General features: G+C 29.6%; 2 protein-coding genes across 2 annotated transcripts in view; one reads left to right on the plus strand and one right to left on the minus strand.

The window, feature by feature from the left end:
* Nucleotides 1-2,743, plus strand: part of LOC147809605 (uncharacterized) — a 37,092-nt gene extending 34,349 nt beyond the window's left edge. Inside the window, exon 2 of the mRNA XM_087162880.1 lies at nt 1,417-2,743. Coding sequence (XP_087019006.1) covers nt 1,417-2,743 — 1,327 coding nt within the window. The remainder of the gene's footprint in view (nt 1-1,416) is intronic.
* A 72-nt stretch (nt 2,744-2,815) lies between these two features.
* On the minus strand, nt 2,816-5,292 carry LOC147809606 (uncharacterized). Its single transcript, XM_087162881.1, has 4 exons — nt 5,217-5,292; nt 3,798-5,108; nt 3,030-3,707; nt 2,816-2,853 (listed from the first exon to the last, which is right to left on the minus strand). The coding sequence occupies exons 1-4, from the start codon at nt 5,290-5,292 to the stop codon at nt 2,816-2,818; spliced, it is 2,103 nt and encodes a 700-aa protein (XP_087019007.1).
* Between the last annotated feature and the right edge of the window lie 7,585 nt (nt 5,293-12,877).

Genomic DNA, 12,877 nt, shown 5'->3' on the forward strand with positions numbered 1-12,877 from the left:
ACTTTTGTTCTAATGATCGGATTTTCACGATCTAAGCGTCGATCTTAATGGTTCCCGGGGGTGACCTCAAATATGCTAATTAATTAGTGCTAACTATTAATTAAGTTACGAAATCAGACACAAAAACGTACTTTCTCTGAATAAACATGTATTTTTTTTACATATTTGGATTTCTAAGCTTCAAAATATAGGGGGTAGCCGCAATCTGGGAAATATGGTCCCTATAGTTTGGTCAGGAGAGCGATCCAAAGTTCGTACCCGTTAATGTTAATTTCACTTTTTACGTTTTTAGTCATATTTTCAAAACTAATGAAGCAATTTGAAGAAAATTGCGCCCACTCGTAAAACTCATTTACCCAAAGATAATTTCATGAAAAAAATAATTTTTAGTAATTATTAATTATTTTTTATTATTTAATTGAATTGAGGATGAAAAAATTTTGAATTATAAGGTATAAATTTTTTTATACCATAATAATCTACATATTTTTCAATACAAAAATCTAAAGTTTCAACTGTTTTTATTTATTAGAAGCTGAAAAAAATTAAAATTAATTATTTTTGAAAAAATAATTTGGCGACAATAAAAAAAGGATTAAATGGGGCGATTAATATTAAAATGTGATAAACTTGCGAGGAACTTGACTTCTCGCGCGTAGTGTAAAATTTCATTCATATTTTTTTCGCTAATAATCGTTTGCTAATCCTTTTATTTTTATTTCTTTCAAACTATAAAATACGATGTTTCTTTTTAGTCATTTAATAATTTATTTGTAATTTAGTAAAGAAATTATAAATAAAGCATTTTGAATAAAAAACACTTTATTCAACGAATGTCTAGTTTTATAAAGGCGTGCTTCTGATAGAATATGATTATGCACCAGATTGTGCTTACTTAATGTGATTATTTTTTAATTTTTGATTTTCTTTTTCAATAACTGATACAATTTCAATAATATACATACGTATGCATAGATTTGGAATAATATATTTATCAATTTCTTGAATATATATTTTATAATTATTAATACGAATGCGTAGTCAACATTTTTAATCATCTTAAAACTTCGCCCGGTGGCTGAGCGGTAGCGCTTCGCGCTGTCGTTCCTCGGGCCGGGCAAGGCTGACTCAGCCTTTCATCCCTTCAGTGGGTCGATAAATAAGTACCAAGCATGATTGGGAACTAAACACTGGGGGTTCCGCGTTCGGCTGACCACCCGAACGGAACATCTGCTCCTGCACCCCAGAGCCCTAGGTCCAGAAAACTGAGATGGGCACAGTAGGCCTTGGCCCTCCATGGGCTGTCGTGCAGCTGAGTTTAGAGAAGAGTTTTTTAAAACTTCTTTACATCTTATATATCGCCTTAATCTTAAAATAAATTTGTAAATTACCTGTCTGTGTGTTTCGTGCTTGCAGACTTGAACTTCTAAGCTGTTGCATTGGTACTCGTCTAGCAGATTTCGTTAAGAAAAGCTTGGAAATCGAAAATGTCAAGATTCATTATTGGTCCGATTCTACAACTGCTTTACAATGGATCCAGAAAGATGAGCCATGGAGTGTGTTTGTCAGAAATAGAGTTAAAGAAATCCGTGCTCTTTCATCAGGAAATTGGCGACACGTTCCCGGTCACTCTAATCCAGCCGATCTACCATCACGCGGCTGCTCGGTAACAAAATTATTGAGTTCAAGGTGGTGGGAAGGTCCTTCCTGGTTGAAATTACCTGAAAACACATGGCCTCTATCTGAATATAAAATTGATGAAGACGTTATCAACAAGGAAAAGGAAAAAAGAACAACCATACTCGTAAGTAAAAATTTGCTTGGAACAAACCAGTTTTTTTCTTATTTTTCAAGCTACACAAAAAATGTCAGAATGGTTGGATGGATTCTAAGATTCCTTGAAAATTGCAAACTGTCTGAAAAAGATAGGAAAAAAGGTGGACTAACTCTGGCTGAAATAGAAAATGCAGAAATCAAACTTATAAAAGTTATACAAAATGAAGCCTTTACAGCAGATTATATAAAAAGCTTAAAATCATTGAATGTCTTCAAAGATGAAAAAGGTATATATAGAATTAAAACAAAATTGACAGAGAGAAATGATACCGAGAATTTTAGATTACCTATTTTGCTTCCAGAAAAACTTGTATTGGTTGATATGCTAATCAAAGAGAAGCATTTGAAATGTTTACATGCTGGACTGCAAATTTTACTGTCCAATTTAAGAGAAAATTATTGGATTATTAATGGACGTCGAGCAGTTCGTCGCATCCTCAAGACCTGTGTTAGATGCAAACGATATAATGCACGAAGTATAAAATCTGTTCCCGTAGGTTTACCTGAAGACAGAGTTAAAGAAGCTTCTGTTTTTGAAGTGGTCGGGATAGATCTTGCCGGACCTCTTCATTTAAAGGAAGGTGTGAAAAGTTGGATTGTCATCTACACATGTGCCGTTTATCGATCAATACATCTCGAACTTGTGCTGTCACTTTCAACTAAGGCGTTCCTTTTAAGTTTACGAAGATTCATTGCTCGCCGAGGAAGACCTTACATCATCTATTGTGACAACGGGAGTAATTTTATAGGAGCTGAGAATCTACTTCAGTCCTTAGATTGGAAGTCAATTGAAGCTGAAACATCCGTATACAAAATAGAATGGAAATTTAATCCACCATCTGCTCCCTGGTGGGGAGGCTTCATAGCCACATCTTGGAAATTGGAGGATTCATACTTGTTCAAATGATGTTGAATAACAGCTCCCAGCAAAAAGGGACTGCAATTTAAACCAAAGACAACTCTGGCGTGTTGAAAAACTTTAACTGTTTTCGCTTCCTTTTCCTCCCACCACAGAAACTTTAAATATTTTCGATCGTCTTCATTTACGGATATTTGGAGAAAAGCCTTCTTTATATCTGATATAACTCCAATTTTCTTTTCTCGAAATTTTATTAGTAAGGTAGGGATCATTTTTAACAAATTTGGTCCTTTCATCAGGTAGTCATTTAACGATAAGTTATCTCTTGTTTTACAAGAAGCGTCAAAAACTGGTCTGACATTCGTGGTGGAATTGGACTTGAAAACTCCTCTATGAGGAAGATAATGGCCGGTACCTTCGTTTGATTCTTCGATGAAACCTTCTTTTATCCATTCTCCAAAAACTGCATTATAACTATCCAAACGGTTATCCTTGATAAGTTTAGTTGTCATCGTTTTCAATCTTCTGCCCGCAATATCTCTGTTACTGAGCATATCGTTTACATCTTTCACCCAAGGAAGACTAATTTCATATCGACCATCTGGGTTTATTTTGACAGTTCTGGAAAAGTGTTCCGTTGCTAGAGCATTGTATTCTTCTGAAGTAATTGTCTCGCAAGGATCAGATATACCAATTGTTTCCAATTCCCATAAGTCAGTAACCGAAGTATTTTGAATGAAAAGTGATGTTGAGATAAGCCCAGTGGAACTACAAGTATGGTTTGTTTTTCCCATTACAGTCCAACCAAGGTACGTTTCCATCGCTACCAGTCCGCACTTTAATTGCATGGTTTGACCAGTGTATAGTTTTCCAATATAATCCGCTCCTATCAAAAGTTCGATTTGTTGAGAATCTTTACCTACATCAGAGATATGGATTCCTTTACTTCGTAATTCAGCTAACCAAGAACCATTTTTCAAACTTGGAATACATCCACATATTACCTGTTGGTCTAAAACTTGAATTTCGAACTTGTTATTTTTCTTCATATTTCTTATCCACAATGTGTATTTTTTATGTTCTTTTCTGGAACTAGCTCCACCAAAGACTACGTGTGTTAAAGTTTCATATTTGTTGGTCTTCCATCCCATTTCATTTATTGTTGATTTCAGGATGTACGACCGTTGAGATCCTGTATCACATAGTGCTCTAACAGTTTTTCGTCGTCCATTAGCTTCAATAACTACCATAAGGGTTTGCAATAAGACTTCAGGTTGGCTTTGATTCGACAAAGTAGTATTTTCTTCAGCTGATTCCACAGCCGGTGTCTGATTTATTTGGCTCAAGTCTGGGCACATTACAGGCCAATGTCTTTTGTTACAAACAATACATCGAATATTAGCCCTGCAGTGTTTCGAGCGATGTCCCACCTTCAGACATAAAAAACAGGCTTTGTGTTTCTTTATTATTTCCTGTTTCTCAGCTAATGATAAATTCTTTCCTTTAAAACAATTTTCTGAACTATGTTGCTTCCCGCAAAAAATGCAGTTGCGTTTAAAATGTGGTGCTATTGGCTTATTCTCAGAGAGCAAATCATTTGCAGTAAAAGCAGGAGTTGATATTTCGAAATCTTTGTCTCTTTTACGATGCGAAGAGTCATTATTTTTAAAACCAGTTTTTGCCATAGAAATACGTTCTTCGCCTTCGACTTCGGCTCTCAAAAATGTTAATAACTGTGATAATTTATTGCCATAGGAATCACTTGAATCATTTTCCTTAGTAATTACAGGATTTCTCAGCCACACTCTTAATAAATCCTCTGGAATACATGATTCCACAAGCGGAAACAACATTGCTACGTATTTCTCTTTTGTTACGCCAATAGACTCCAGTGAACGCAGATATGACTCCAATTTATCGTAAAGTTGCATTATGTTCATCTTTGCTTTTGTGTTCATTACATTTTTCACCACTAAATTTAATAATTCTCTTACGTAATATTCGACGAGAAGTTCTTCCCGCCCAAATCTCGTTTTTAAACTTTCTACCACTTTGGCATAATTATCAGCAGACGGCGGATAACTGTCCACAATTTCCCTTGCTCTACTTCCGACAACCATGCATTGAATGAGATATTGGAATTTGTTCTCATCACTCATACATTCATCATCATGGATTCGACTAAATTGGCTCCAAAAACTTAACCAATCCTTGACTTCCCCACTAAATTTAACTAATTCTATTTTGGGAAGCTTTAATTTTGTCTTTTCAGCCGCCACAGACAAAGCGGTTTCGGGAAATGTGAGAAATTTCTCCAAATATATTTTAACTTTAATACGAATTGCATCAGTTTTTTCCTTATACTCTTCAATTTTATCGTATTCTTCAGATAAGTTTTCTGATTTGGCGTCAACTAACAATTTATATATTTCTTCATCTAATAATGCCAAATCGTTTGCAATACGTTCAAAAGAGGAAAATTTAATTTCAATATCTTCACGGGTACTTTTATTTTCCTTACACATCGCCAATAACTGATTATAACGTTTTGTAAATGTTCCACGAACAGGAGTTCGTTTGGCGATAAGAGAATCCATAATTGCAGTCGCCAATTAATATTGCAAAAGAAAACTAACCTTTAAAATCCGGGTCACCACAATGTTTCGTGCTTCCGATAAATCTACCCGATCTATCCAGCGATGAAATAACTTAAATTTACAAGGAATATCTGCGTACACATATTTACAAAAGCAACCATTTTATTTTCATAGAACACATCTAGCACAACATTCTTTCTGTTGCAACTCACACTTTTCATATATACACAGGCTAAAAAATCGTTTTAGTTAATATTTACACTTTAAATGAATGACGTCATCTTATGAGAGTGACGTAACACTGTGCGTGTTTCGCAGAATTATTTTTCTAACTTTTTTATTGAATTTTAATGCAATTTTTTTTAAATTCTATTATGTATATTTTTGTCCAATAATATATTAATCAATCGTTTAAGTACTTTAATTTATGTTTTTCTTTAAAATAAAATTACTTTTTAAATTATTGCTAAGTTCTTATTGAAAGAAAACTTAGAATTATTGCCAGCTATCTGAGAATTAAATCTTGTTAAGAAATTAAAAATATTCTACTGATCACACACAATATCATTCGAAGCAGAACAGCTGACTATTTACTAAAAATACTATTGTTTACGAAAAATGAAGATAAATTATTAATTTTATTTTTTTATTGCTTCTTATTTATTCGAGTAATGAAAAGTAAATGCGTATGTGCGCACAGGGGAAAAATTTAACAGATTGTTTTGTTTTTTAAATGAACAAAAAAACTATGGGCATGCAATTTTAATTCAACATTCAAAGAAAATCTTGTGCGCTAACCCTTTTGTCTTAAAAAGTTGAAAATATTTGCTTTAAAAGTTGTTTGTATGATTTCTCAACTTTTGCACAGTTCAAAAAAATATTGCTATATCAGGAAAATGTTTGATATGCCTTGTTTTGTTAAACAACTAATAAAATAAAAAATTGTAAAAAGATTAGAAAAACGTGCTATTTTTAGAATCATCATCTCAAAAATTGTTCTTTTACTCCATTTGACTTTCTTCTTCTTAAATAACTTATAATCATAGTTTTAACACACGTTTTGAAGAAATTATGTAAACAAATTCCTAATATTTCGTAATAAAAAAACAAGAATATTAATGATTTATTTATACAGTGAAACCTGCCAAGTTGACCACATTTGTAAGTTTTACATCTGAATAAGTTGACCTCAATTATCAAGAACGGAAATTTTCCTACATAATAAAGAAGCAAAACCTTTGTAACTTGACCACCTGTCTATCTTGTATGTTGACCACTGAAATAAGTTAATTTTGTCTAGGAGTATTATGAAATTCTATTCTAAAACCCTCATAAGTTGACCAGAAAAAAAAATTCAGAAAAGTTTCTGTCATTTTGCAATGTATGTTAATATTTCACTTGTTTGGCGAAATAGTGTAAAAAGCTAATCTAAACCCTTTTGTGAGTTGACCATCTGGGGAAACTGTAGGGACTCAGCTTTTGACCATTCATTGAAAACAGGTGTGCTAGTTGAAAAGTTGCTCTTCCAGTTGCAATAGTGAGCAAATAGGCTTATATGTGTAGTAATAACAGAATAAATTTTGAAGTGTTAAAATAATTTTATTTTGTTAAAGTTTTCAATGTTTTCGTGTTCTGATATTTTAAGAAATTATTTTTATTAAACACTTCACATGCATAACTAACAAAATAATTTTTTTAAAAAAGTTAGTTAAATATTAAAATTATTTCTGTGTAACAAATTGAAGTTCGTTTAGGTTTAAACACATTTCTTGAGATATTCATTTGGCCATTTGCTAAATCAAATTTTTAAGTCAAGTAAAAAAAAAAATTAAATGTATAGCAACATGTAGGAAACGAAAAAGTAAACAATGTCCCACCCCTTCTATAAGTTGACCACTTGTCTACGTTGGCCACTAAAACAATGCACATGAAGTGATCAACTTACACAAGTTTTACTGTAATTGTTTCATTGAACCAGAGTAGTTAATTGTTTTCGTAATAATCGGCCTTACAACTATTTAACTTAGATTCTTTGGACTAGGCGTCACTTCATGCATGTCTTTCGAGATTGAAATTTCAAAGATAAAATGTAAAAATTACAAGAATGCGTAAGCTGGTTTCAATTAACAAAAAAAAAGGGACAAAATCGTTGGCAAAAGAAGTTATCTCATGAAAAGAGTGTCAGAGTTGAAAAAGTATTGTAAAAACTGTAACAATTGTTACTCTTGTTTAATTAAGGGTATTATAAACCTAATTTTCTTTTAATCATGTTTTTTAAAGAACTAACGAAAGGAGTGTGTAAATAACATCAACTCGTAATTTTCTTCGTGTTTTTTTTGTTTTTATTTATTATAATATTGATATATATATATATATATATATATATATATATATATATATATATATATATATATATATATATATATATATATATATATATATATATATATATATATATATATATATATATATATATATATATATATATATATATATATATATATATATATATATATATATATATATATATATATATATATATATATATATATATATATATATAAATATATATATATATATATCTCAAAATGCTTTTAAAATGCCATATAAACTTTATTAAGTTTTACAAATTCATCGAAAATAAATACCGTGATTTCTATAAAATTTTGCGATTATGCATCAGAATAGCTATCTTTTTTCAGGTCCACCTTTGCTTGATCACTTTTTTTTCCTTTCCTAAGAAACACGAAGTGAGGGGCAAAAGCATTTAACCCTACAACTCTTCATAAATTTATGATAACTTATGAAAATTGGTTTTAATTCAAAACTGTCCTACAAATTACATTAAAACAGCTTTAAAAAAATAAATAATGTCAGATAAAAAGTCAAAGATTCTATAATCTTGGAGAATGAAAAATAATTTATTAATTTATTTAAATTTCCTTTTTAAAGGAGATTTAAAAAAAAAAAAAAAGCCCAGAAAGCAACGCGAAAAATTCTTTTGGTTGCTTAGCAACGAGAAGCACTATCTTTTCCCATCTTGTCATTCATTCAGTTTCTTTATGGTTGTTATAAATTATTTCCCCTTCTATGGCGAGGTAATTTGGCATATTTTTAAACCATCGCCAGATATATAAATCCTTATTGCGACCTAATTTACAACCCATTTTTTTCGAAATTTTGTCTACCCCCCCCCTATTTTAAGGGTCAGGATTCCAAATATGTAAAAAAAAAATGCATGTTTATTCAGAGAAAGTACGTTTTTGTGTCTGATTTCGTAACTTAATTAATAGTTAGCATTAATTAATTAGCATATTTGAGGTCACCCCCAGGAACCATTAAGATCGACACTTAAATCGTGAAAATCCGATCATTAGAACAAAAGTTATTCAGGGTGATATCTTTTTTTTTTTTGCCGACTGTACATGTATGTACATTGTACGTTGATTCTTATTTCATTATTATATTTTCCAAAAAAAAAAGTTAAAATTTTTATAATAAATTATGAAATAATATTATCGAGAAATATTAAATTTTAATTTATTTTAATTAAAAAATTTTCATATCATATTATAATTACACTAAAATTCATTATAATTGCTGAAAAATCATTAAATTCTGAAAAAAAAACTTTTTTTTTATTTGACAATAACTTCGTCAAAAAACATGTTTTTTTGGAATTTTTTTTTTAAATGAAAGCTAAAAGTCCAAATTTTTCAATGGTATAATAAAAATTAACAATATCTAATCCCTTTGTGCCCGTACATCGCGTCAAACTTCACAAAAAATTAATACAATTTTCTATGATTGTTTAGAGTATAATTGTACATAGTTTCAAAATATATTAATTAAAAACAATTAAAGTACTTAAAAGTAGAGATTTTAAGCTTCAAAATGAGCTAAAGCAGAAGCATTTTTGATCATTTTTAAAGAAGTTATGACACTTTGAATTTTGCCATTTTTTTTATAAGTTTCTAGGTGTACTGATACTTTTGAGCGGTACTGTATATATATATATATATTGAATTGCAAAGGGTTCTGTAAATCAGTCGGGTCACAAAGTTCTACACTTTCCCATGCAAAAGCTGTACCTCTGAACCTTTGGGGGTACCGAATCGTAGATTGATCATTCTCTGGATCAGATCAAAATTACGACCTGTGGATTAATGAATGGATGTAAATGGAATAGCCTATGAACGGATGTGACTTATGGGTGAGGCAGAAATCGAATTCCTGAACAAAGATGGCGCCACTGGATAGCAAGAACAATCGCACTCCTTGCTTTAATGGCCTATGACAACAGTAACAACAACGATTCTGGTTTGCTCTATATTCTGAGAAGCATAACGAAGTCTATCACCACACCTGGTACTTTACTTTCTCTGACCATCTTGAATTTTTGCTTTTTTTTCTTCTTTTTTTTGGTCACCCACGTGCATTGAGATCTATGAAAGTGTGAACAACAGCCAATTTTAACATGGTTAGGTGTCGGCTGAATTAACAAAAATACTTGATGCCGGAGTTGCCTTGTCTTCCGAATTGGGTTCAAAATTACAAGGTTACGGAGCTGAACAACTGTAGTCGAAATTTCCACTGCACTTTATTATTCTGCTATCTTACCCGAACAAGACAGTTTTTGTAAAAAGAAGTTGTGGCATTATCCCAGTACAAAATTTTTAGCTATAGTCATATTTTTCTTCGTTTCTTAATAATAAAGAATCAAAGCAAAACTCAGAGAAAATGCTTATGTGAAGACTTCAAAAACATAAAATAAGTTTTTATTACGGATTATGCCTTATTAATGGCGTGAACTTATTAATGGTGTATTGTCATTTCGCGAAAAATATGCGTCACAGTCACTCAAGAGATAAAATAATTATTTTCGCTGTTGTCATGTTGTCGTATCCAAAGATCTTGTACAAAAAAAAAAAGAAACAAAATGGATTATTATTATCTGTCTATAAGTCTGTCATGTGTAGTTTATTTTTTTTTCTCTTCCTTAATAATGAAGAATCAAATTCTTAATATAGGATCTATATAGGATAAAGTATCAAAACAAAAATTATAAAAAAAGGCTTTGAATGTAAAGCATTTTGATTATAGAGTTTACTTGTTATTTAAGTAATTTACTAGCGATAAGTTACTAACATTTAGAAATGAATAAAGAGAGTTACCTAGTAGCTGAATTTTTGAATTCCTGAAACTTATAATCATCTATTCAAAATAAAAGTAACAAAAATGCTTTGAGAGAATTGACAATTAGTGCGATAGTCAATATCTGATCTATGTCCCCTCTGATGTTTACTTGTCCGAGAAATCGAATTTTAAAAGTACGATTTTTCAAAAATTTGATTTATCAGGAACTATTTGACTGATTTCGCTCACAATTATGTATTTTTCCATGTAAAATTAAATTTTTGAAGCGGTTGAAAATTATAAACCTCACAATTCAGAATATTTTTGAATATTTTTAAATAAAACAATAATATATATAACATATATAACACATATATAACATAATATATATAACACAATTTTTTTGCATGGAATTATCCTTGGCTTAACGACTTTAACCCTTTCGCGCCGACTGTCACAAATACGTGCCAGCATAAAACCGTATCAGTGTAAAAAAATAAAACTAGTAACCAAAGTAGTTTTTCAGCAATTTATTTGTGGGCTGGGTTATAATTGTTTGATTTATTTAATTCACCATTACTTTAGTTCAAAATAAAACTATTTAGTTATACTTTAAACTAACATTGATTATATGTATGATTAAACTGTCAGTAATTAAAGTAAAAGCAAAGTAAGTCTGTCAAATTAGCAACGCCTTGCATTTAAGCTACCGTTTTTTATTTATTTACATCTTGATTCTGATTTTGCTCGAATGCTGTTATGAATCACCCGTCCGCAAGGGGTTAATAGTTATGTGCAAAAACGCTTCAATTTGTTCGAAAAATTCTTGAAATATGGTGAAATATTCAAAAAATAAATTCAACATTAACCCTTTTGAAGGCCGTGGTAAGTATACTTACTACCACGTTTTACCACTTTTAATTTAGGTTTCCATTTTTCAATAACTTCAGCTTTCTTGAAGTGAGTTTGAATAAAATTGGTAACCATTTGTCACTTTTAAAAAACGCATAAAAAATATAAAATACATAATTCCTTTTGAAGTTTGTAGCATTTAAGGAATTTATTTTATAAATAAAGAAAAATAAAAGGTAGTAAGTTCCTAATAGGTCATGTTAAATATATTTACCACCATAAAAATGGCATTTTTATAAACTAAATGAGTTTATATATATATATATATATATATATATATATATATATATATATATATATATATATATATATATATATATATATATATATATATATATATATATATATATATATATATATATATATATATATATATATATATATATATATATATATATATATACATATAATATATATATATATATATATATATATATATATATATATATATATATATATATAAATTATATATATATATATATATATATATATATATATATATATATATATATATATATATATATATATATATATATATATATATATTTATATACATATAATATATATATATATATATATATATATATATATATATATATATATATATATATATATATATATATATATATATATATATATATATATATATATATATATATATATATATATATATATATATACATATATATATATATATATGTATATATATATATATATATCAATTACTGTTCTTAAAACAATTTCAATTCTAAAAATACTTTAATTTACCTTTACTAGAAATAAAGGGTCCGTTAAAGGGTTAAGGGGTCCAAACTTAATACCATTCTCCTACCCAGATTTGGGACCATGTTTCCCAGATTGCGCCTCCCCCCTATAATTTGGGGGTCATAAATCCGAATCCGTCTAAAAAAAGGTGTGTTTATTTAGACGTTTTTAAGTACGTTGAATTTAATTTTGTAACTTAAATTATCTTCTTCAATAATTAATTTACCTATTTGAAGTCACTCCCTCCAAACATTAAGATCGAGTCCTAAAACGTTAAGATCCGATTATTAGATTAAAAGTTATTCAGACTGGTCCGATTTTTTTTTTTTTTTTTTTTTGCGCATAGTACAACTTACTTTTTTTAAATTAAAAATTCAATCAATAGATACTTTAGCTATTACAAAAAAAGTTATTAACATTAAAATATTTTTTAAGTAAAATAACTATAAGGTAAAACAAATATTTATTCAGAATTAAATCTTAGAAAAAGAATTTATTATTTTAAGTTCGTTCTTTATGAAAGAATTCATGTTTAAAGTTTGACAACGCAAGTATTCTAGACAGTAACATTTCCTACTTCCATTTCCCAACAAGTAGACATGGTCTGAAGAAAACAAATCCTTTCGCCAAGCAGAAGTGCGATGCGTATATGAATGTTACCTTGAGACTAAAAACTTTATTCTCATTTTCTTTTTCCAGAACATCCTTTCTACTTTTTTTTCTTGTCCTTTTGTTCTAAACCGCCATCCCTTCACTTCCTGTGAATTCAGGA

Source organism: Parasteatoda tepidariorum, chromosome 5 (genome assembly GCF_982258835.1).
Source record: "Parasteatoda tepidariorum strain Cologne lab strain chromosome 5, Ptep-v5.0, whole genome shotgun sequence".
NCBI classification, from domain to species: Eukaryota; Metazoa; Arthropoda; class Arachnida; order Araneae; family Theridiidae; genus Parasteatoda; species Parasteatoda tepidariorum.

Excerpts from the sequence above, each read along its gene's own strand:
- LOC147809606 (XM_087162881.1), bottom strand. The coding sequence starts at position 5,292 with ATGGATTCTCTTATCGCCAAACGAACTCCTGTTCGTGGAACATTTACA. Across the intron at positions 5,109-5,216 it reads TAATCAGTTATTGGCGATGT|TTGACGCCAAATCAGAAAAC; the intron begins GTAAGGAAAATA and ends ATAAATTGTTAG. Across the intron at positions 3,708-3,797 it reads TTTAACACACGTAGTCTTTG|ACCAACAGGTAATATGTGGA; the intron begins GTGGAGCTAGTT and ends TTCAAGTTTTAG.